Source organism: Varanus komodoensis, unplaced genomic scaffold (assembly GCF_004798865.1).
Source record: "Varanus komodoensis strain SLA01 unplaced genomic scaffold, ASM479886v1 scaffold38, whole genome shotgun sequence".
Lineage (NCBI taxonomy): Eukaryota > Metazoa > Chordata > Lepidosauria > Squamata > Varanidae > Varanus > Varanus komodoensis.
In genome coordinates, this window is record NW_025335909.1 from 848,255 (window position 1) to 871,993 (window position 23,739).

Sequence of the window (23,739 nt, forward strand, 5' to 3'; positions counted from 1 at the left end):
CCCATTTAATGATTAAAAAAAAATCTGGAAAGGCCAACTTCTCTTTGTTCACATTGTTTCTGCATAGTTTTTTCCTAAACCGGAGCCAAGTATTACCCATGCCAAAAGATGCAGATTGCATCCTGTAGAAAATTCTGGAAGGAAGAAGGAAGCCATTGTTAACCATCACAGTTCCAAAGAGAAGGATGGCTGCTTTGGAAAAGAGTGAATAACAGGAAATGCCTAGAATTAGCTAAGAACGGAAAATAACCCTATTGCTATATGTACAAAAGAGGCAAAGTCCTTCAAGTACAATTTGCATTGGATATGTGTGAACACTAAAACAAAATATTTTCTGTTACATGTGCAGAGTAAGTTGTCATAAACTGTAGTACTTTGATATGAATGTGTTTTAGGGTTAACCCACATTTTTATCAACACAGCCAATATGTGTCAAATGTCAAAATATTATTTCCAAACAAACTATAGCTTGCCTAGTATAAATTATTACAACTTTAAATTATTGTTTGTAACAAATGGAAGGAGCGTTATGTCTAGGACAAAGAGAATGTGTGAAACCAAGAGCACTCACAAAATGCCAAAAGATGATGTGACATTGTATCTGAACTGATAGATAACTATTCGATATCTCAACTCTCCCCCCCACCCCAAATTTACTATAGGGAACACCAGAACACTGGAAATCCTAGAACTTAAGTATATGTTATTTTAGACTTTAATTGTTCAGAGATTACCTTTCTCCTCCCCGCTGCCCTTCTCGTCATCTTTTTCTTTCTTTAACAGGAATGCGCCCCCTCTTCTTGCAGCATCTTTGATTCATGCTGCAATCAGTGATATGCTACAGACAGATCTAAGTGATTTTAAAAACCAGAATGTGGAAGGTGAAGAAGGCGGAGACAGCGGGACATTCCCCTGTAAGTACATTTCCCTTCCATAGTCTCCTGAGCTAACATTCATTGCCATTTGTTGAGTCTGACTCCATTCATTTAAAATGATGAAATATTATACTTTATTCTTCTTAAGCTGTAGATTTTAAAAGTCTCTCTAACCAATTCATCCATGCTTTGTTTCAGGGTAGTGTGGAATAATTAAAAACAAAATGCCTTGGTAAAGTTACATTATTGGCAAGCAGTAGATGAAAGGGAAAACAAACAATACTTAAAATGCCCGTGTGCACCAAAAATGCTTAGCCTGGCACCTAAAAGGTCACGAGTGTTGTGCCATGAGGTTGTTCGGGCTTCGCAATCAAAACCTCCCTGTCTCTGGGTGACATCAATCCTACTTCAGCTAGAAGCAGCACCAAGAAAAGGGCATCAGGAAACGATGAGTGCAGCTGATGAGGTGGTATAGACACGTCTTCAGGACTTTGGGTCTCAAAACTATTGAAAGCTTTCAAGGCAAGCACCAGCCCTTTCAATGGGAGTTGGAGTTCAGCTGGCAGCGAGCGAAACTTTTTCTCAAACTGCCGGTATGCAGTTGGAAAGGGCTGTCGTAATTAAAATGGACGTAGCTGCAGGCTGCATTAACTGAGCTGTCTTCAGTGACAGCCCCGTGTATAATGCATTAATCTCCAAATGAGAGAGAAAGCAAGCAGAGACACAGGCCGGGGGCTGGTCTTGCAAAGTGCAGAATCAGAAGTGCTTTTTCATCAGTGCTTCTGCATCGCCTGGGAATTTCGTCATGCAGGGTGCGGTACAACCGTGCGACAAAAATCGTTTTTGCAGCCGCTTGTTGCAACAGACCGGAGGGAAGCAGAAGCAAACGGTGATCAGTGATACAGGCACGTTCCTTGGGAGGACCCAATTTCTCAGTTTCGCTTTTCTGCCTGCTAAAATGGAGTTCTGTGTAATACAGGACTGGAGTCAAACCTGGGCGGACAAGGAAAAGCCACCAGTGCTGTTCTGCAGGAGCTCAAGAGCTCATGCCATGCTTTTAAGCAAGTTCTTTTGCACAAGCAGAGCAAATGCTCTGGGTTCGATTTCACTGTTTTCAGACAGTGCTCTGGTAGGAGGTGTGAAAGCCCAGAGCCAGAACAGAGGAAGTTGTGTTCCACCACACCAGGGCATTGATTCATCTAGCTCAGTACTGGCTGACAAAACTGTTTCCAGGGCTTCAGGCAAGAATTTATCCCAGATTTATATGGAGAAGTCACCAATTGACACTTGGGGCCTTTTGTGTGCCCTGCATATGCGCTGCTTCGGAGCTGCACATCTTCTGTGAACAGAAGATGTGTCTATGAGCAGAAGGGCACCTTTGGACCCCATCCAGCGCAGCTTGGGGTTTCTGTGTTAAAGATCCATTGTAAACCGCCGAGCAAATTAAAATGCTGGACAAGTTTGTCTTCATGGTATCTCTCCTGTAGTTGGGTCTAAAATCTTCCCGGTTGGCTTTGATATCAACTTTGTGTGGGGTTTGCAGAATGCTGCTTCCTGTGAGGAAGGATGTGGCTTCAAGCCAGCCATGTCCTTCCTCCTCTTCGCTAGAAGGGGGGTGTGGTCGGCCGATCTTGCAAGGGTGGGTAGGAACGTCTTGCGACTGGGCAAGTCCGCTTGTGCCAGACGGTGTTGCGGCTTTCCCTGCCTCCTCTTTATTTTACACACAGTAATAGTGCTCCTCCTTCCATTGATCTTCGTCTCTGATGCCAGAACCACCAGCTGTTCTGAGAAGCCGAAACAAAGCCTCAGCTAGGCTTTTGGTCCCTCCTTTTCTGTACACCCCCCCCCCCCCCCCCCCCGTTCAGCCTGTTGCCAAGGCATGTCAGTTCTTCCTCGAGAGCAACCATTCAGTCATCCTTTTATTACATGTATCGCCCCCTTGGTCTTTTCCTTCAAGGAGCTCGAGGCAGCACGCGGGATTTCTGTCCTACACACACGTTTTATCTTCACGCTCACCCAGGGAGGTGGGTTTGCCTGGGAGAAACTGACTGGCCCAAAGGCATCCCCTGAGCTGAGAGGGGGCTCTGGGACAGGGTCATCCGCACCACGACACCATGCCGGGTGGGCGTTTTTGCACTGTGAGAATGCTGCCGTGGCACAGTTTTCGCGGCCCTTCTGTGACTTGCCTCCCACCAGAATGCGGAGAAGTTGGCTGGGCTGCTCAGCTGTGGGAGGTGGCGTTGCTTAGCTGAAGCAAGGCTGAGGGGCGAGGCAGCTCTGGATCGCCTTGCCCTGGTGGAAGGACTGGACCCGGACCCTGCAGAAGCAGGTAGCCCCGGGGCAAAGTGGCCTAGGAAGGCTCCCAGGTCATGAGTCACATGGTAAGAAGAAGGACCACGATCATTAGCCCTTGTGGGGTCACAAGGGGGTTCGGCTTTAGGTATAGGAGGGGTGATCTAGGAGCAGCCTCCTCCTCTGGCAGAGGCAGATCACAGTGAGTGTCCCGTTCATTAACCTAACAGCACAAAGCATCACATCTGGATTATGAGCAGTATCCTTTGATGGAGATGCCCAGGCTGTTGGCTGTGGCACTGCTCCCTGCAATCCACATAGCACCTTCCTTGGCTAAAAACTCTGGTTTCCACCTTGTTTTCCATGACTTTCTTCTCTTTGACCTGTTGCTGTCATTCCTCAGACCTTTTATGTCTATCCTAAACTCTTCGATAGTTTTCAGCTTGATTTAAAGTGTCATACAGGCTTTATAAGGGACTTTATAAGGGACTGTAGGTGGCGCAGTGGTTTAAACTGCTGTGCTGGGCTTGATCGAAAGGTCGCCGGTTCGAATCTGCACAGCGGGGTGAGTTCCCGTTGCTCCGTCCCAGCTCCTGCCAACCTTGCAGTTCGAAAGCATGCAAACGCAAGTAGATAGAAAGGTACCACTTTGGTGGGCAGGTAACAGCGTTCCGTGCACTTGGGTGTTTAGTCATGCCAGCCACATGACCACGGGGACCGTCTGCGGACAAGCACTGGCTCCCTCTGCTAGGAAACGGAGATGAGCACCACCCCTGAGAGTCAGGCCTGGCTGGGCTTCACGTCAAGGGGAAACCTTTACCTTTTACCTTTACAGGCTTCATAGTTTTACTGTTATGTGTCTAGAGCCTTTGGTGATGCAGCAGTTGGAGCATTAGACTAGGGTCGTTGTGCTAAAGGTTGAAATATCCACTCATCACGACGTTTGTCAGCTCCTATTTCTCGGACCAGCTTACCTCACAGAGTTCTTGTGAGGATAAATTATGGCATGGAGAACCGGGTATGCTGTTGGGAACGTCTTGGATGATGAGTGTGGAATATAAATGTAATTTAAAATGCCAGGATTTTGCCAAACACTGAATATCCTTTAGCTCTTCTGATGAAACCATCTGTTAGTTTTCCCTTCTGAATCAAGCTGAAGTGGCAAGTTGGCTCCATCTAGCGGGAGTCATTAAAACTGCATGTCCTTTATTAAATATTAAATTTACTCCAATTTTCAGGAGCTCTCCAATGAAAGGATGGAGAAGCCGTTATAAAGATAAAGGAGGGTCATTGTTTCATCTGACAAATAGCACTGCCAGATCCTCAAACAAATGATAATCCAAGAATAAAGGAAAGTTTTCACATCCCTGTCCCATAAGAATGTTTCCAAATAAAAATCTATTTACTAAACAAAGGTGGCTGGATACATGAGGTCAGCCAGCTCTTATGAATGTCAAGTAGTTTGAATGGATTTATGGATTTTGGCATATCGAGGCAAAATTGGGCTTTTCTGGGCACGCTTTCTGACCCTGCCTGTGTACTGACTCCATTGTATATGGGTAGATACTTGTGAACTCCAGGAAAAACCAAGAGCTTATTGTGATAAATAAGCTTTTTATGTGTCGGTAGAGCCAAGATGATTGTGGAGACCTCCACGACCCAGAAACAAATTCCTGGGCTGAGCATGTGGTCAGAGGCACTCTGTTCCCTCTGTTCTCTGTCCCTCAAGCCACTATTTTGCTTCTGGTTTGGTTGGTGGACCTCAGTGTTCCAGTAAAAAACACACACAATACGATCCATAAATGTGTAGCCTGCCTGCCTCTGTTCTAAGAGAAAGAAGCCAGACTTGGGGCAGTTATTGTACAGTTGCAGCTTAATTTCTTCATGATTGGTATGGCCCCATGCAGCAAAAACAACCATAGTCAGTGCCTAGAGAGAAATGTGGAACTTTGCCTTGAACATAAAGATGATTAATACAATACTACACCATCTTAGGTAAGTAAACGGATGAGAAAAAATCTTAAGCAGTAGGAAGAATGGTGTGCAAACAATACACAGGGAGCCATACAATCTGACCTTCTCTCCCTCCCTCTCTCCCTCCCTTTCTCTGTTCTTTTACTGGCAGTGCTGGATGGAGAGCCTTTACAGCGCTGCTTCTTTAACAAACTTTGGGATCGGTGCTGCAAATGGCAGAAGCAGCTACCCCCTCTGAAACCACTGGAACGCTACCTCCAGATTTCCACCCATGCAACTCGTAACACCCGCCGGAAAATGGAGGACAGGCACGTCTCTCTCCCAGAATTTAATCAACTTTTTGGCCTGACGGTAAGTTTCTCGGACACAGATGGGGAGACACAGGTACTCAGAGAATTCCCCATTCCTTTTCAACATAACTTTAGCAGCTGAAAAGCAATGAAAGGAAATCGGCCAGTTGTGATTCTTCCGATCGGCCATGCCACAATTTCTCACTGGCCGGCTGGACATAGTCCAGGCACCTTTGGCAGTGATCCCAGGTCCTAGTCACACAGTGTCCCGCAGGGGTGTGGTGTAACAGCCAAGTTGCAGAGCTGAAAGAAGGAAGCTATTTGGCTACTTGATTTGTAGGAAGGGTGTCTGGGTACTGTATGTACACTGGAGCCAGGCATTTTCTGCAGTAAGTTGAATACAGATCATGGCAGTGCATTACCATTAAGGTATATACAAGTTCTACAAAGAAACTGCTGTAGAATAGGTAGAACCAGGTCTGGCCAAGCGCATTTTCCTACCTGAGGTGGGCCAGCAAATACCACCCTCATGCACATTTCAAGGGGCACAGGAACCAAAGCTGGCCAAGTTACTTCGGCAGAGGCAGAACTTCCTGCAAGCACCTCCCCTTTTCTCCCTGTGGCATTGCAAAATATGACGGCTCCAGACTTAATCACACTTTGACTCAATCAAGTCAGTGGGGGTAAGTCTGAGGTTACTAATAACTGATTAAAAATAAAAAATTTGCTGGCTTTTCTGGACACTAAAAGCCCAAGGCAGCTGTCTCACTTTGCCTAAGGGCAGGCCCAGGCCAGACAATTCTCAAAACTATTTGCTAAGATCTACCAACATTAAGTCAGTAAACAGGAGAGTTGCTTAATCATACGATGGTAACCCAGAGTAAAAGGAATTAAGGGCTGTTGGGTGATGGGTGGGTCTTAGGGCCTTTCTCAAAGCCAGTAGGGTGATTTTGATACAAGCACGGACACATTTTACATGTAAATTTCCTTCTATTTCGGGTATCTTTTCTCATATATTTTCATGTCCTTGCTACTAAAAGGATGGTGTTGACCGAGCGTACTTTGCTGTGTTTGATGGTCATGGTGGAATCGATGCTGCTAACTTTGCAGCTACCCATTTACACGTAAATCTGGCACATCACGAGGAACTTCTGAAAAATCCAGCGGAGGCCTTGAGAGACTCTGTCCAGAAAACAGACGAAATGTTCCTTTCTAAAGCCAGGAGGGAGGTGAGTGAGAAGTAGGCACCGTATACTGGCATATTGTTGACCTACCGGAGGAGGTGCCGCTGTTGCAGGCCGTTGACCTTTCTGTAACATGTAAGGTCTATTCGTTTGCAGAGCATCCCAAATGAATAATGTATTGGTACCTTTAATAGACTAGCTGGAGAATCGTGGTCCATAAATTTGAGGCACTGAACGTTTTAATTAGGCCAGCATCAATCAATATCTTGATTTTCTCAGAGCTATAGCCATGTGTTTTAAACACCAGTAAGTTTATCTAGTTGACTTCTTTTTCTTCTCTTCACCTCCACTGGCCGGCTGCGATGAGCTACAGTGTGCAGGCCAAGAATTAGGAAAAACTGTTTCTGGGGTCAGCCCACTACAACTGATCCCTTCTTTCTTATTTGGGTGGGCTATAAACCTGAGAGACCAGTGGACGATTGTCCCACTGATGGAATACTAAAAGTACATGCTAGGATGGTGAGTAAGGTAAGCAGCGGTGTGATAAGACAGACAAGGAGGTGATGTGAGTGGGTTAGCAATTTCAAAGCAACCTGGGACGATAGGCCGGTTTAAATCAACACCATTTTAATCACCAGAAACACCCCACCCTATTTGCTTACAGAGGAGAACAGTTGTGAAACTAATGGATTGCTATTTGGCACTCTCTACACATATGCAGAATAATCCTTAAGCATAATAATGTCACAAATAGCCAGAGCTTTTCAAAAGCAGGCACAGATAGTTGCTGAACAAAACTTCCCATTATATCCCTGCCTGTGACCTTCACTCCTTTAACACTGCCCCTCTGATGCACAGGAAATCTGTACTCATAAATTACTGCACTCGATTCTCTCTCCATGCTTAGAATTCCCCCTCACATCATCGGTGTGTGTCATTGCTCTCTGGATGCTTCTAGATGAGGTTTCAGTTCCTCGGTCACCCTGCTTCACTCACTGAATTTTATGGAAGGTCCAGCTAACGATTGGCTCCATGTATGACCCTCCCTTGATTTCTTACGGCTTTCTCTAACTTTTTTCTAATCAAAGAAAATCTAATCCAGAGTTAAAAATGGAAAGACTCCAGAATGTCTTTGGATTGGTATCTCTAGCACCCTCTCTCTTTGAATCCTACCAATGCTGTTTATTGAGAGAAAGGACCTTCAGCTGAAATGACCCTTAGAAAAGATATCTCCAATTTATCCCCACATAGTTTCATCCTTTTAAAGAATCTTTAGAACATTCCCCTTTTTTTTCTGATTTCACAGAAGCTGCGCAGTGGCAGCACAGCCGTATCTGCCTTCATTGTCGGGAACAAGTTACATATCGCCTGGCTTGGGGACTCCCAAGTCATGCTGGTGCAGCAAGGGAAAGCTGTAACCCTGATGGAACCTCATAAACCAGAAAGAGAGGTAACTGCATCTCCTTGGAGCTATTCCCCCAAAGCTCTTGGGATCTGGTCCATGTTTTGTATTCCCTGGTATTTCTCTCTCCCCAAACAAGAAAATGATTTATTTGTGTGGAGGATTCTGTAGGTTATGCAGAAGGGTGTTTGTTTCCAAACTGAATGGAAGAGAACGGCTCAGGGCCCAATCCTATGTATGCTTAGACAGAAAAAAATTCTACAATGCCCAGGATTCCCCAGCCAGGAGTATCAGATGGACTATGCTCTGTGTAAGCACAGTAGAATTGCATCTTTAAAGGCCCTTAATGGCCACAGAAAAGCCTGTGAGATTCTGGACTCGCAGAATGTTGAAGACAGCAGAATTATGGAGTGTCATGGACATCAGCTGAAGGAAGGGGAAGATGAAAATGGAGCCTGTTGAAGCTCTTTATAGCACAGATCTTTGGATTGGGAAGTAGCATTCAGGAAAGAGTCAAAGTTCACTTTCTACAAATAGTGTTGCCATTAGAAAGATGACTAGGGAACCACCAACCAATGATCTGGACAGCTATTGAGTTTTTTAAAATTCATTTATTACTGTATTTATATTCCTCATCCCACTTGTTTCTCCTGTTGCAAAGAATCCAGTATACCACATCAGCTCTCTTACTCGATCCAAGTGGAAGTGTTACAAAATGCATTTGGCTGGGTGCGACCAGCTTTCATTGTGGGTTGGGGCTCCCCCACCTGTGGCTGACACGCATACAACAACAGGCACAGAGAAAGAGGAGGAGGACGCACAATTGTTTCATTCACGTGCGGTCCTCAGCCACATGATATCAGCTTACAGGCAGCCGGATCCCACATGGCTGGGAATACATGTGTGGACACAAGGGAGGAGGTGGGTGGGTCTTATGGGATTTTTTTCCCCGCTAAGCTTCATGCACATATGCACGGAGGAGGAGAGAACAAGTTCTGAAGCAACGGCTGTAGTGCTTTTCTCATATCCTTCACATAGCAGAGAAACCAATGCCTCATTGTAGGAGTAAGAAGCACACTGTGAAGCAAAAACGCACCCTTATTTCCCTTGGAAGGAGAAGAGGAGGAATGACAGTGGCTTGCCCTTCCCACTTTCCGGAGACTGCACCTGTTTTTGGCACTCTGCAAAACAAACTCTTAGTTTTTCTTCAATTTCTTTCTTTGCGTAGGATGAGAGGCAGCGCATAGAGGCCCTGGGAGGTTGCGTAACCTTCATGGACTGTTGGCGCGTCAATGGAACCCTGGCTGTTTCCAGAGCTATCGGTAAGCACAATTCTTGGAGCTAGTCAGCCTACAATAGAAAGTTCATTGAACATGCTTCATGCTAATAAAATATTACCAGCACATAAATGGTATGGGAGGATGTTGCATTCTTTCTCCTGCAGTTTGTAGCTTCATATTTCTCATTAAATAGGGAGTTATTTCACAGCACCAAGTCTTAATCATTAGAAACTGCATCATAAAACTGTACACACACACACACACGCACACACACACACACAGAATGCCTCTTTTGGAAGCCTGTAATGAAGGAGACCAGAAACAAAATACAGCCAAATCTTAATTGTACTAAGCAGTTCTCTCTCTGTCTCTCTCTCTCTCTCTAATTGCATCATTTGCTAACCTTGAACTTGGTTGCTGCCATTGCTGCACCTACATTTATAATTGCTCTGCACAGTACATTGCCATAGTAACACATACCTGACAGTGTTGGCTAAAGCATGAAGCTCTTTCCGTTCCTTCCCTGAAGCATCTGTAACGGTATTTTAATATTGTGCTGTGAGAGATGATCCGAGCATATCTGTTGGAATCAGAAGCTGATCAGAATCGGCCTCTTCCCTTTTTCACAGAGAGCCAATATGCAGGATTAAGCGTTCCTTAATCCAGGTGTGCTGTCTGAAAACGCCCCGTCCCATGCCCTTGAAAGTGAGGGTGGCTGTGATGCGAGGCAAGGAGCTTTGTCAGGCAGTGCGAGCCTTGTGGCATTTGGCTAACGCACTTGCTTCTCTAAGGCAACATTCCTCAACCTGTTGCCCTCCAAACATTTTGGATTATAACTCCCACTATCCCTTACCGCTGCTTGTGCGGGCGGACGGGCCGATTGATTGGTTGTAGTTCAAAATGTCTGGAAGGCACCAGAGAGGGGAAAGAAAGCCGCGATAAGGCTTGGGCAGTATTGTTGCTGAATTCCATTGCCTCCCTTTAATTTTAGGATCTGTTTCCACGTTGGGGGAATTGTCTTTATAAGTGGTTGGTATTGTATTTTATGGGAGGGTTTTTCTTTTACCTATTCCAAGGGTGGAAAGGCAAGATAATCCGTTTTTTAAATTTGACATCAATAAATCTGCATGCGTGTGGGCGTATTGATTCCATCAATGAGCTCAGTGGCATGAAGCTATTTCCTTGCCAGTATTCCAGCTATTACTCAAGATTCTGCATTCAGCCCAGCAAGTCATGGAGTTTTCATACTCCCAACTGTTTTGAATAGGAAGAACCTTTAGCTGCATCCCTCACAGCACTGTAATGAAAAGTACTTCAGAAAACTCAAACAGCTGGAACATTGCAGCCAGACGTCTTAGGCCCAGTGCAGGCATCATGCTAAACCATGGCTAAGAAAACTTGGGATGATTTCTGGACTGGCAACCCATGGTTTGCAAGTGCCCAGCAAACCAGGCTGGAGCCCATAGTTGGATATGGGTCTGCAAACCATGGTTCATGGCAATGATGATGGTTTGGTGCTGCTGTGGCCCTGCCTCCAGAAGTTGCTGCACTATGGAGACAGAGAACCTGAGCTTGCAGAGTGTAAGGAGGAGAAGGAACAATGGAGCCAATGCCTGGAAGCTTAAGCAATGGCTCGGATTCTAAACTGTTGTTAGTATCAACCATGGTCCTCTTTGGAGGCAGGGGGACATTCACGGGCGGAAAGGCAAGGTCTGGCACTTACAAAAGGAATGGAGTAGCCGGAAGTTCTTACCATGTGTGAATATTGACCTCATTCGCTCCTGCTTCCTTGTTTTAGGTGACCTGCTGCAGAAGCCTTATATCTCTGGAGATGCAGATAGTGCATCCTTTGAGCTGACAGGTTCTGAAGATTATGTGCTTCTAGCTTGTGATGGATTTTTTGATGCCATCCAGCCTTTTGAGGTGGTGGACCATGTTCTGGAGCACTTAATGAAAAGCAAAGGAGATGGCCTCAAGACCGCAGAGAGGCTGGTGGCTGCGGCAAAAGAGAGTGGATCCACTGACAACATCACTGTCCTTGTGGTGTTTCTCAGGGAGCCCAAAGATGTCATGACCGACTGTCTCAGAGACCCCAAAAGCTGCTGTGCTGAGGATGGTTCAGCCAGTTCACCCTTTAACTTTTTCAGCTCTGACGCGAACAATTGAACTGGTAGCAGTCAAAGGGTGACTGCCAAATCCATTTAAAGCACAACATTCAAATATAAAGCAAGCTTTAAAAACAAAACACCCACCTCCCAACTCTGGAAACCAAGGTTGTTGTGCAGTGGACAAAATGCCAGAACGTAAGTGACCAGCACTTCTAAAACCTAGATTCTTCCATAACACAGGCCTGGGCCTGAGCTGTACAGCTGCAGGTTGAGGGATCACAAGACTAAATGATCTTTACAAAAATGGAATTCCTATATCTATGCAGGGGGGAAACCCTATTATATCTGTGAGAAGGTAGGGTTCTATCTCACCTTTTCTTTGCTTGCCATTTTTCTGTATGGAGGGATACTGTTTTATGGAGAAGCATTCAATTAGTCCAAAGTATTTGCCATACCAGAAAGAACTGGGTCTAAGGGAGCTTTGCAGCATGTAGAAGTAATTTTTAGGCTGCTCATTCACATCCCTGTATCTTAGGAGATGGTGAAAGTTATAAGACCAATACTTGGGACTCTCTGGAATACATTTAAATAACATCTGATTTTTAAACCGCTGCATTTAGATATTATTTAATTAAAATATATGTGAATAAGCTACCACCACCACCAAAGACAAATTAACTGCTGTGGACAGATTCAGTATTAAATGAAATAGTCGAGACTGGAACATGAACCATCTTGTTTTGCCATAAGGGCTGTGGCCCCTTCTCTCCCTTGCAGACCAAGGAAAATATTAGTAAGTAACATCAGTAATGTGTTATTGAAGGTTGAGAGGAAAGGAGGATTTGATACCAAAAGGAAAACGATCTGCCAAAAAAAAAAAAAAAAAAAATCCTCTAACGTACCAAACTAGCTGCATAGAAAACTCCCCTGTGGACTTGCCATTTTAAATTTCATTAGTTTAGCTGAGGCCATGTAAACATGAACGGCTGCAGCCAATTCACCAAACACCATTTTGTGCATGAGCCGCTTCCATTCAACTAACTATGCAAGGGAGCAGCGTTCAGTGGATTTTGGGGTGGGGGGTTTGCCAGGGGTCTGTTCAGTGCTATGTATAAACATGTTGTCATCCAGTCTGGAAAAAAATATTGCCATTATGTACATCTTATGGTAAACCATATGTAGAAGTAAGTATTTTATTATTTTTATATTAACCTGTGGCTGGGAACTTTTAAAATAGTATTATATTATTTTGAGGATTTTATTTAACTTAAGTTTTCAATGTATATAGGGCTTATTTTGCCAGTATATTGAAATTGGCTACTTTCAAGTGTCATATGCCTCCTGGCCAAGATAAAAAGGAGCGTATTTTAATAACATACTGTATGGACCTTTTGTCTTAATTTTATATGCTTTTTAATAGGTGATTTATTTCATTCATTTAAAGCCATCATGAAGCACTTAACAAGTTTTTCTTTCTGTATGCAGAAACAGGGGTGGTTCAGAAACCTTTCCATTGTAAAAACACGTTTGGGAAACATACTATTTACAATCTTTCACGAGGAGGTGTGTCTTTGATCTATGTAATATGAGCAGCTTACGTTTAGGCAGATACCACCCGCTAGCACAGTTTTCCCGGTTCAACCCACCCATGATGCTGCCAACTCGTGCGCTTCCTTTGAGCTTGGCTCCGCTCATTGCCCAGTTCCTGAATTTCTTTCTCTCCAAAGTGAGCCCCAATATCCCATCTGGAAGAAAAGCATCAGTGTGGGGGGAATAATGTTCAGGAGGGAAAGTTCCATCACCCCTTCTCTGTACACCCCTTTTGCTTTCAAAATAGGATCCTCCACCAGCAGCTGTCTCCTCACCTCACCGAGACTGACCTAGGCCATAAACCAGCAGGTCTGCCCGTATCATATGTGATTTACACCTGAGTTCTGAAAGTTGGCCCGCATCTTAGTAATTTTAGTTTCATCTGTAAATTTAGACAATTGCTTGGTGGGTGGTAAAACTGGTTGGACCATGCTTGATCCTAGTTTGTTCCAGTGTGTGCTATGATTTTTGAATAAATTGTATGAACTGCTGTTCTGAAAAGCAGAAAGGATGGCATGTGTTGGAAGGAGAAGTGTCTCAAACTGAGGGGTTAGTTTTTCCGAGAGTTAAGAGTGCCAATTTATCATAAAAATAGCAAGTTAGCTTTTAAGACTTTTTGAAGAGAGGAAGAATAGCTACTTGTTCTGGAAGTCTTTGTATCCAAAGACACTATCGTGTCTCAGATTGCATCCTAAGCAGACAGTAACCTCTTCATAAACGTGGTAAATAATTCAGCATAAATTAATAATGTGTACAGCAGTTCCAGATGGCAGTACCGTCTATTTGTACTCTTCCCATGTTTTCCTACTGCATCTTTTGTCTTTCTCCTTACCAGAAAAAAGGCTGTTTTGGAGGCAGAAATGAAATAGATGCACATCGGCTTTTGACTTGCGGCACTAGGGGCTTCCAGCCTGTTTCTGCTGGGATATCGTTGCACATGTTCCATTGCAGGGAGATAGATTGTTACTGGGTATGAATGCCCGGTGTAGTATCGCTGTCAGCTTGGGATTATTTTTGGTTGAGAATGTGTAGCTTTTCAAGAAGCAGCTGGATTGACCTCTACACCAAAACGAAAAGCAGAGCCATCTAAGTCTGTTTTTTGTAGAGAAGTGGCACATTGGAAGATAGTTCAGAGGGGCTGCCAGAGAATGTAAGGTGTGCCTTAAAGCCTTTTACAGTCCTTACATCTGTAAATACTGTGGCATTTGTGAGCCGTCCCGAGGCTTCGGCGAATGGGGCGGCATAGAAGTTCCCCAAATAAACAAATAAATTTACAAAACAGAAAATGCAGGGAAACAAGCCAAACCAAAAAGTACCATTTCTGTACAGACAGGTAATGCCACGCATAAACCTGCTACTGCAAGTTAGCTTCCCAACTCTGCTAATGGCTTGATACTGCGGGTTTGTTCTGCTAGGATGACTATTTGGTGGCTGGATTGTGTTTTTCACAGCAGTGACATGAATAGTTGCCACTTAGTGGAATTCAGGGGCGGGGTTAGACCTTTTCTTCTCCTCTGTGTTCCCAAAGCAATTAGAATCTTTCCTGTTCAAGCCCTACAACCTGCAGAAAGCAGGCAGCAACCCTGTTTGAATTGGGCTTTCTCTTTGTATCCCTGGCAATTAGTTCATCAGAGCATGCCGTTTGCTTAGCAAGTTGGCCAAAGGGACGGTATTTCTGCAGGGAAGGCATTGCTGTATGTTCGCTGAGACCTGAGTGGGTGGCAGGGGCTGGCTCGCTCTGTCATCGTGCCAATTCACGTCCAGCTCTTTGAGGATGGCTCCTACTCTGACAGGGTAATTACATTTGAATATGATTAATTTAACAGAGAATCTGAGGCTCCTTAGTTCAACTTTATCACAGCGACACAGGCTTGTGGCATGCCGATCCCCTCTACGGAACCACGGTGCCTGTGAAGCGCAAGGAACTGCAGTGCTTGCCCTCTACAATCTTGAAGGATGCAGCCAGGCTTAAAGGCTTGGCTTCTTTGGGCGGCTGCCAACAAGCATGGTCCAACCAGGGCAGGGGGGGGGGGGCATCCCTGAAGTCCCTCGGCCCTTCTTGTCCCTCCTTATTCCCGCCCACCTGCCAGTTCTCCCCCTCTTGGAGGCAGGTCATGGGCAAATGGCAGCAGGAACGAGAAGGGAAAGTCATCTCTGCCCCCTTCTGCTCATTTCCCTCCCCATCCTTCTAGAAGGCAGTGAGGCAGCTGGGATTCGATCTGTGTGTGGGAGGGGAGCATACCCCTCATTGTGATAGCCAGATGGGGCAAGGAGTATTTCACAGGATATGCGGTGCCTGCCTGTGTCCACGTGGCACCTTCCCATGTGGTCCTTCCAGTATCCCTTTCTTCTGTAGAATCAAATGATTGCTATTCTTTCCTGTGAACAGCAGCAAAGCATCATGCTTGTGTGACTGCTGGAGTGATGCACCAGCATCCCAAGTATCTGGATCAGGTCAGCATTCCAGGTTTTGTCTCCGCCCCAGCACTCTTGCCACTTTGAGCCCATTTGCTGCCTTAAACTAAACAACAGCTTATCGGCTGGGGTGCAGTCGCGGAGGAAGCAAAAGTTGTTTCGGACATTAGTATTTCTGGCAGTGCATCAAGACTCCATTTTCTCTGGACTGTGAAAGCTAATAAATTTGTTAGCTGTTAAGGTGCCACAAGCTTGTTTTTGCTGCACAAGATTAATATGAACATCCCTCTGGAGTTACGCTGATCCAGGGATCTTCAGTTGTCTGCTGATAGACTTGTTTGGAAACATCCATTGTCATTTTCTCAAAGAAATACTTGATGATCCCATTAAGTGCCCAGTTTTACAAACAGTTCTTTAAAAGGCAGCGTTCATCACTTGTTCTGCATGTATGCCTGAAGAAGAGGATAACTTAAAACATATTTGTCTTAATTAAGGCAATTAATTGTGTTGTATTTTCAAATGGGGATTTCCTGGTACCATACCTTTTGTGCCTTTCTGTAAAGGTGCAGCTTTCTCAATGTATGGCTCCCATTACACTGTTTTTAAGAACTACTGACTCATGTTTTGTCAAACAGCTTAGAGAATTCTAAGAAGTTTGCAGGATGTAGCATTACTGATTAAACTGAAGCTGACCCGCTCAGCATGTTGGCACTGTCTGAATCTTAGTTGCTCTTATGTACCGTCAAGTTGTCTTTGACCTATGGCGACCCCATGATTGAAAGCCCTCCAGAAAGTCCAGTCCATGACAGCCCTGAGTCCAAGGCCGTGGCTGGCTTCCTTTATGGGTTCATTCCATCTCATATCTGGTTGAATCGAGTACAAGAAAACATTTGAAAACAGAGTTTTCTGCTTCTTTTGCAGCTGTTACCTATTCGATTTGCCTATTACACGTTTTTAATGGTGACGCTTTTCCATTTTTAATTCTTGTTCAGTCATGCCTGGAATTGGCTGGCTAGGAAAAAGTTGGGGAATCCTTTTTATGTGGTTTTCAAGAACAGAATTGTTTGTTAAATTGCTCCATGTATTAAGACATGCAGCTCTGAGTGAAGGCTTGGCATAAATGACCTAATGAATCCTTCCAAAGCGTATGCTCCTGTGAAGTTGCAAAGGCGCTTGCATGACTTATAGGAGCCTTGCGCACTGAGGATGACCCGTGGCTCAGTGGTAAAGCCCCTGTATCATACACAGAAGGTCTTACATTCGGTCTGTGGCACTTCCACTTTGGACCCATTTCATCAATAGCAATGCAAGAGGCAGGCATAAGAATAGTTCCATATATCCAGGGTCTCATCTAGTGGTCCAGTATTATTTCTTAATAGGAGAACCATCTAATGCTTCTGTTTTGCTCTAATCCATTGTGTCAAACATGCATTATCTTAAACACTGGAAGTTTTATTTGGGGATGTATATTTATACTACTACAAACAATGCATCTAGTGGAACTGCTACTATTTAATATTAGGTGTTAATATCAGGAATTCATCTTTTCACTTTTCTCTGTTTCTTCGCCAGTTGCCTAACAGAAAAGATGGCATGTTACCCACGCACAAGAACTGCCCTCAGACTGTATTACTGATCTCTGCTGGGGTATCAGTTAGACTAGGGGTACACAACCTTTTGTGCCCCAAGGTCTGCAGCCAGCATTTCTTCCTTTCTCAAAACACCCTTTCTCTGCTAAACCTTTGGAATAGGCCCTTCATCCACTTAGTAGCTGAAAGATGTGAAAGTGAAATAAAGGCATTTTCTTTCTTTCCATCTTCCACCCTTTCTTCACAGTTTTAGTCTGTGAGCTCCCCAGGGCTAGAGGCCTGTTCCCTTCAAGTCTTAAATCAGCATGAACATGGATGACAATATAGTGATAAGAATGTTTGGCAAGTTTGTGCTCTTAAAACGTCCTACTTTAGAACACCGCGGATAGGATAGCAGGTTACAGAATCTTAAGGATAGCCAAGTGTACCAGTAATCTGCACTCATCTTTGTGCCATCAAATTCTGCAGCTCATATTCAGTAACAAGCACTTGCATTGCTTAAATTGCAACATGCAGGCCGGTAGGTGAGGGACAAGACACAGGGGGGAGATAAGGAATAAATCCAGGCACAGAAGGAATAGAGCGGAACCTGTGGAAGCATTAAGCAAGAACAGCCCCTTTGGGGTGCAAGTGTCTTTCATGGTCTGTTTTAAGATTAGGAACTTTTTGGGAAAAAGAGCATATTCTCAGGAAAGGATTCTTCATTTTGCAGCGTGTGGATTGTAGAAAATGCAAGGAACCTTGCCTGTGGGTAGTCAGTAGGTCATCCATGCTTCAGCGTAACTGAAGACGATCAAATAGCCATGGTTACTAATGCGACCATCTTTCCAGCAAACAATTTCTCCAGCATTTGGCATATTATATAACTACCGAAGTACAGGCAGTAATGTTCTACTTCTGTAACCACATCTTTTTCTTTTTTTACAAGTTGTCAGTATTAATGATGTTGCAAGGACTTAACTGTTGCTTTATCGTGGCATCATTCCTTCATTCTAGCTTATTGCCTAATCAACCTTACAAGAAACCCCACAGGCAATTATGTTTAGAAGGAAACTCTTATCTGTGTCATTTTAAATATTATCCTATTTATTTTGAAAGTCAGTCTCCACATAAAAAGACTGAAATAGGGAGGGCTTTCATAAGCTATTACTCCGGCCATTTAGCCAGTATTTTTTTTTTTTTTTGAGGGGGGGTGCGTGTGTGCGCACATGCCAATTTATGCTATACATGTGAACTGTAACCTTATTGTTAATCATGATTACATACTTATGCAGATTGTACCTTCCTTGTGTACATGGGGTTTTTTCTAATGGTGGTTGTGTACATTATGCAATATCTCATATTTATATTGCACGAGGTTGATTGGATTTTGTGTGTTGAGATTATTTTTTCCAGTATTTGCGCAGTGTGCCTCATGTACCTGTTTGCATACTGTAAGGAAGGCTGTGTGGAGAAACCACTAACTTATAGGATGTGATGTTTTGGAGTGTTAATAAAATACTAAAGGATTCATTTTCAGTTTTCTGTGCTTTGTTTATAAATGGCTGAAACAAGAGGACTAATTTTAAAGACAACAACTGGAGTTCCAAAGTCATGGGCACCAGATGTATGTTCACTTAGCTTTCTTCCCCCTCCAGTTGTCAGTTCAAGCAGCCCTTCCTCCTTGCCAGCTGTCAAAACACTATTTTAAAAAGGGGGGGGGGTTTAGCTTGCACACAGCTGGATTTCCCCGTTAGCTGAATTGCAGCTACATGTTTTCTAGCTGCCACAATAGGATTTTTCTTGCTGCTGCTGCTGCTGCTGTTGTTGAAGAGAAAAGGGTGGAAGAAAACAAAGTAGCACACTCTAGTTCGATGGTAATTCTGAAAACGATGGAACAGCACTGTCTCACACTTTGCGACTCGGCGTACCTGTATGCAGGTGGCATCGAAGGTGTGTGTTTCTAACCATGCTTAGAACAAGACACGCAAGAAGCAATTCTCTGAATGAAGGGACCTGGTTATCTTGGGGTAGGGGGCCCACAGAATTCCATTCTTGTCCATTCCTCCTTCCTGGAAACAGATGTGACCAAAGGCAGTATTGGCCCAGCTCTTCTTTGGCAGCCTCCATCAACATCTGTTCCACCTGGCAGTATCAGTGGGAAAGGTGAGGCAGTGAGCGCCTCTCCAGCATCTTCGTGCTTGCCTGCAGTGTCACATTTGACCTCGTGAAGTTGTTTGGGTTTCATCTTTCTTAAAACATAGCCAAGGGAGCTGTCCAATGTTTATACATGATTTTATAAAACAAAAGGATACAATCTAGAAGCAAAAGCCTCAAAACAAAAGCCTCCCCATTTCCTCCTTTGTTTCTTATCTCCTAGATAGGGCAGACCCTGTGAAACTTCTGCAAGCCTTCCAGTAGATCCAGCCTCCCTTCTGCCTGCCCTCCCTGCCTCCTTAGGCATGACTACACTCATGAAGTATTCTCCGTCCCTCAGTTATGAAACATCTTCCCTCTGTGGATTAATCCAAGTCTAAATCAGAACCTTTCAGTATTCTCTTAGGCCTTTGGGATTCATGGTTAAGATTGGAAATGTTAATGAATTCAGTGCAATGTTTTCTTGGAGGCAGGGCTGCCTCTGTTGCCCAGGGCCTTCCAGATGAGGTGGTCTTTAATGTAAATAAACAACAGGAAGATCTGAGCTGCGATCCTGCATACAGTTAGCTGTGCTTAAATCTAGTTAAGTTTTCTCGGCTTACAAGAGCTTAACAATATACAGGGCTGCAACTTTAACCATCTGGTCCTCCCCCTCATGAAAGCCGCTTGGATTATGTAATAAGATGAGAAATATTTTTGTACCAAGTAACATTATCATCTGTGGTCTCCCCCGGCCCCCATCCTTCTCTTGTTCCTGACCACATTTTAAAAAAAGAAAACACGGACAAGAAAAACAATGCTGTCCTACAGTATTGCATTGGAACCTCTTGTCGCAAACAGGTGTCTGGGATGGATGGATGGATGGATGGATGGATACTTGTTGATACATCATTTGTTTGAACCTTGGACTGCACAACTCACATTGAACACCACTGTGTGACAGATAGACACCTGTACTCCCAACCCTTGTGAGGTAGGACAGGCTGTTTGTTGTCCATGTAGGGCATTCACTGCTATATTGAACTTAAAGAAAAGCAAGAAAGTTTTAAAAGTTCAACAGGTAGCATAGCATGCTTTCCCAGAGTCCGAAAGCCAGGAAGCTTTTTGGAGCTATGCTAATACCTCAGGGCCTTCAGCTTGTTAGGAGTACCAGAGATAATTGCCTTGAAGCTGCCTTCCCCCATTATATTTCTTAGATAAAAGCTGCTTTTCCTAAGAGAATTGAAACTGTTTGCCTTATTGAAGCAGCTCTGCCCCTCCCCTGCCTTCCAGAGTGTACTGGCAGTTTCTGAAACAGAAGGAGCGAAGAAATGTACAAAAAGCTATGGCAAAAAATGCTTTTGTTCTCAGCTTTGGGAGAGGAATTGATGAATTGCTCACACAGGCAACTTTCAAAGCCCATGAAGCATCCCATAGGCTATCTATGTGTGGCAAATATGATCACACATAAGGGAGTCTAAGCTTTCATTTGCCTGTTTATATTCTGTATCCACGTTTCAGCATTTTATTAAATAAACATAAGATCATCCTTTACACAAGTGGTTTGGTTTTATCCAGGGTATCTTCAAATACGAAGTGAGATGCCTTGGCTAGAAGTGGCCCTTAGGAATTAAAACATTTGTTGCCACACACAATTAAGTCTAAGTTTAAACACATAGAAACTTTAGACTTTTACACTTTTGGAGAATTTCCAGAGTTTTCTTTTATCTTTCTGCAAACCATGTTAACGTGTATGCCAAGCAGCCCAGTGCAGGAGTAACCAGAGGTAAGTTCAGAAATGATGGGTTGCTTTTAAAATAAAATGAAACAAAGGAAGATTGCGCAAACGAAACCATTTTTGTGTGGAGAAAGGCAGTCCCAGGAAAAAGTGTGAATTTAAGTTGAACACACAATTGCCTGATTAACTTGCTCCAGTACCCTCCAGATAATTCATGCACCTAAGGCTGAGACAGGGAGAGAACTAGAGAAGAGGTAAGCTCAGAGCAATTCAAAGTCCTTACTGCTGGCTTTTGTTCCATCAGGGAATGAGGAAAGGCTGTGTCCATCACAGAAGTGCAACCCTCCCATTCAGGGATGCCGGAAGGAGGGAAAAGATATAAGTGCCCTCACTGATTTTTGCCAGAGAAGCTAAGCAGCCAGATCATCAGACCGAAAAGACTAATTACAGGCAAAGCTGATTAACAGCAAAGATTGTTGTCTCTAATGCCAGTGCAGCAGTGTATGCACTCTGGCTTTTAGTCCGAACTTTTAAAATCTACCCCCTGAATAGGTTCAGCACCATCCAGCTCGCCTTTACCCTTCAGACTGACCAGACGCACTGAGATGGACTGGTTCTAGCAGTTTTCATCTCCTGCAGCGGATCTTCTGTAAAGCCAATGTGTCTTAATGACCCATTGAACACCAGACTTGGCCAAACCACTTTGAATTGTTTCTGGGAAAACCAGTCCCTCCCAGCCACTGTACTACTGCAGCTAAACTCAGAGGGATCAGGGAGGTTGCCGGGAGAGGTATGTTTGTGTCCCTGCCAGGCCTGGGCACACGACACTGCTGGGAAGAAGCTGAGCTAATGTGTAGAAAAATTAGGATGGAGACAGAGTTATCATTGAGCTTGAAGCAACCAAGCACTGAACAGTGAGCTATTAGTTCAACTCTTCTAATTTTACTTTTTAATGGTGAACTGCCTTGGTTTTCCACCCACCTTCTCTTAAGAAACACCTCTGGAGCTTTGCTTTCACTGTATAAATCTTACCTGTCACAGGGACAGCTATAGGATCAACAGCCAGCAAATCTTGGTGGTTTTTAGAAGCTGTGTTTGCATTTTTTGCATGTGTAATCTGAATGAAAAACTGCACTGGGGAGAAAATGCATTCCAGTTTGAAATGGCTCTTTTACACTACTGATGACTGCTGGCTGGAGCTAATGGAATTCCCATGGCTCAAATAATTATCAGATGTATTCTTGACAACAGACAATCGATGCTGCTAGTTTGCTCTGAACATTTTCACTGGAAACATCTAGATGGACAGTTTTCTAAAAATACAGGACTACTTTGAGTTTCCAAATAGGGGATGGATGGACTCCAACAATGGATGCCACAACCCTGGAGTTTACAAGAGCTAAGCAGGGTTGTGAAGGACTGGGTGTTCCGAGGGGAATTCATTCACAGAGTTGCCATAACTTGGAGAGAACAGCACAAAACAAACTTGCAAATTTTGTCATATCCTGTAAAATAGGTCTTTGTATCCCATGCACAAGAGATACATTCCTCTTCAGAAGGAAAGTTTGACATTTTTGTTACAATTCTTTTACAAGCATAGATGCAAACTATGATTTAAACTGCTTTTGGAAGGCTCTCAAAAAGCATGAAGATTGCCGGATTTGCGTTTTTTAAAAATACAGCTCGTGTGACAAGATCGTGATTTAGAAAATGGATGGGTACGGATAGGAAGGTTTCTCTTTTATAAGCAAGATCTTGAGGCATCAAGATTCCAAATAAATCTATTTGTGAGTTTCCCCCACTTGGGGACAAAACCCAAGTCCAAACAGCAGCACCACCTGGAAGTACAAATGAAAACTTCAGCTGCCTCTGTTATTTTTATGCAACCCCAACTTTCACTTAAAACAAAACAGTGAGTAAATGCACCCACTTTCTGTCAGCCTTCTTTCGCCCTCCTCTCCACACTCCAACCTGCCCTGTGTAACAGCTTGGAGAGACCTGGCACGCCTGCGTTACTGTGCTGCTGATGGTTTATGTTGCAATTTAGGCGGCTCTTTCTCCAATCGCATCAACCTTTAAGTTCCCAAGGATGCGCAGACGTTGTTGAGACTTTTTGTGGTGGAAAGCTTGGCATAAATTAAATCCCTTTTAACCTCGATGCGGACATTTTCCTTACGGATAGTACGATTCCCTTAGCTCTGTGGGCACAATGTGATTTACCTTCTCCGGCGCATGACCCTATATCTGGGACGACCGCTGCTACGAGGTGGGGGCCGCACCTGGAAAGCAGGACACGCCCGTACCTGGGCCTTCTTCAAAGGGCGCGGGGGCGGCCACGTGGCTCACAGCCCCCCCCCCCGCCTTTCCCCGTCCGCGCAGCGGCTCCGCAGATCGCGCCGTCCCCGCGGAAGCCCCGCCCGCGCGCCAGGCCACCTGCCGCGCCTTCCCGCGGAGCGAGCCCGGCTCCGCCCTCCCGGCCCCGCCCCGGCAGGGCGCCGCCCAATCCCGGCCGGCCCGCGAAGGCCCCGCCCCGCCCGCGCTCTCTCGAGCCACCTTCCAGCGCCAAGGTAGGGGGCGGGCCCGCCTCCCCGCCCCGCCCCATCCCGCCTAACGGCGCGGGCGCGCGCGCGGGAGCGAGCGAGCGAGCGGGCGGGCGGCGCGGCCCCTTTCTCCTCGGCCGGCGGGTGGCGGTGGGAGCGGGGACGGCCGCTCGTCTGGCTGCTCGCCGCCGCCGCCGCCGCCGCCGCCGCGCTTTCCCTGCCTGCCGGCCTGCGTGCCGCGTTGCCCTGCGGGGGGCGCTCCTCCCCGCCGCGCCGCCCGCCCGCCCGCTCGCTCGCTCGCTCGCTCGCTCCCTCCCCGCCGTGCCTGCCTCCCTCCCGGCTGCAAC

At 45.1% G+C, this 23,739-nt stretch overlaps 1 protein-coding gene across 1 annotated transcript; it reads left to right on the forward strand.

The window, feature by feature from the left end:
• Window positions 1-341: 341 nt before the first annotated feature.
• On the forward strand, window positions 342-18,511 carry PPM1F (protein phosphatase, Mg2+/Mn2+ dependent 1F). Its single transcript, XM_044440937.1, has 7 exons — window positions 342-350; window positions 713-914; window positions 5,293-5,492; window positions 6,472-6,660; window positions 7,922-8,065; window positions 9,246-9,339; window positions 11,096-18,511. Exons 1-7 carry the CDS (start codon window positions 342-344, stop codon window positions 11,461-11,463), a joined length of 1,206 nt encoding a protein of 401 aa, XP_044296872.1. The 3' UTR covers window positions 11,464-18,511.
• Window positions 18,512-23,739: the final 5,228 nt, after the last annotated feature.

Excerpts from the sequence above, each read along its gene's own strand:
- PPM1F (XM_044440937.1), top strand. Across the intron at positions 5,493-6,471 it reads ATCAACTTTTTGGCCTGACG|GATGGTGTTGACCGAGCGTA; the intron begins GTAAGTTTCTCG and ends TGCTACTAAAAG. Across the intron at positions 8,066-9,245 it reads CTCATAAACCAGAAAGAGAG|GATGAGAGGCAGCGCATAGA; the intron begins GTAACTGCATCT and ends TTCTTTGCGTAG.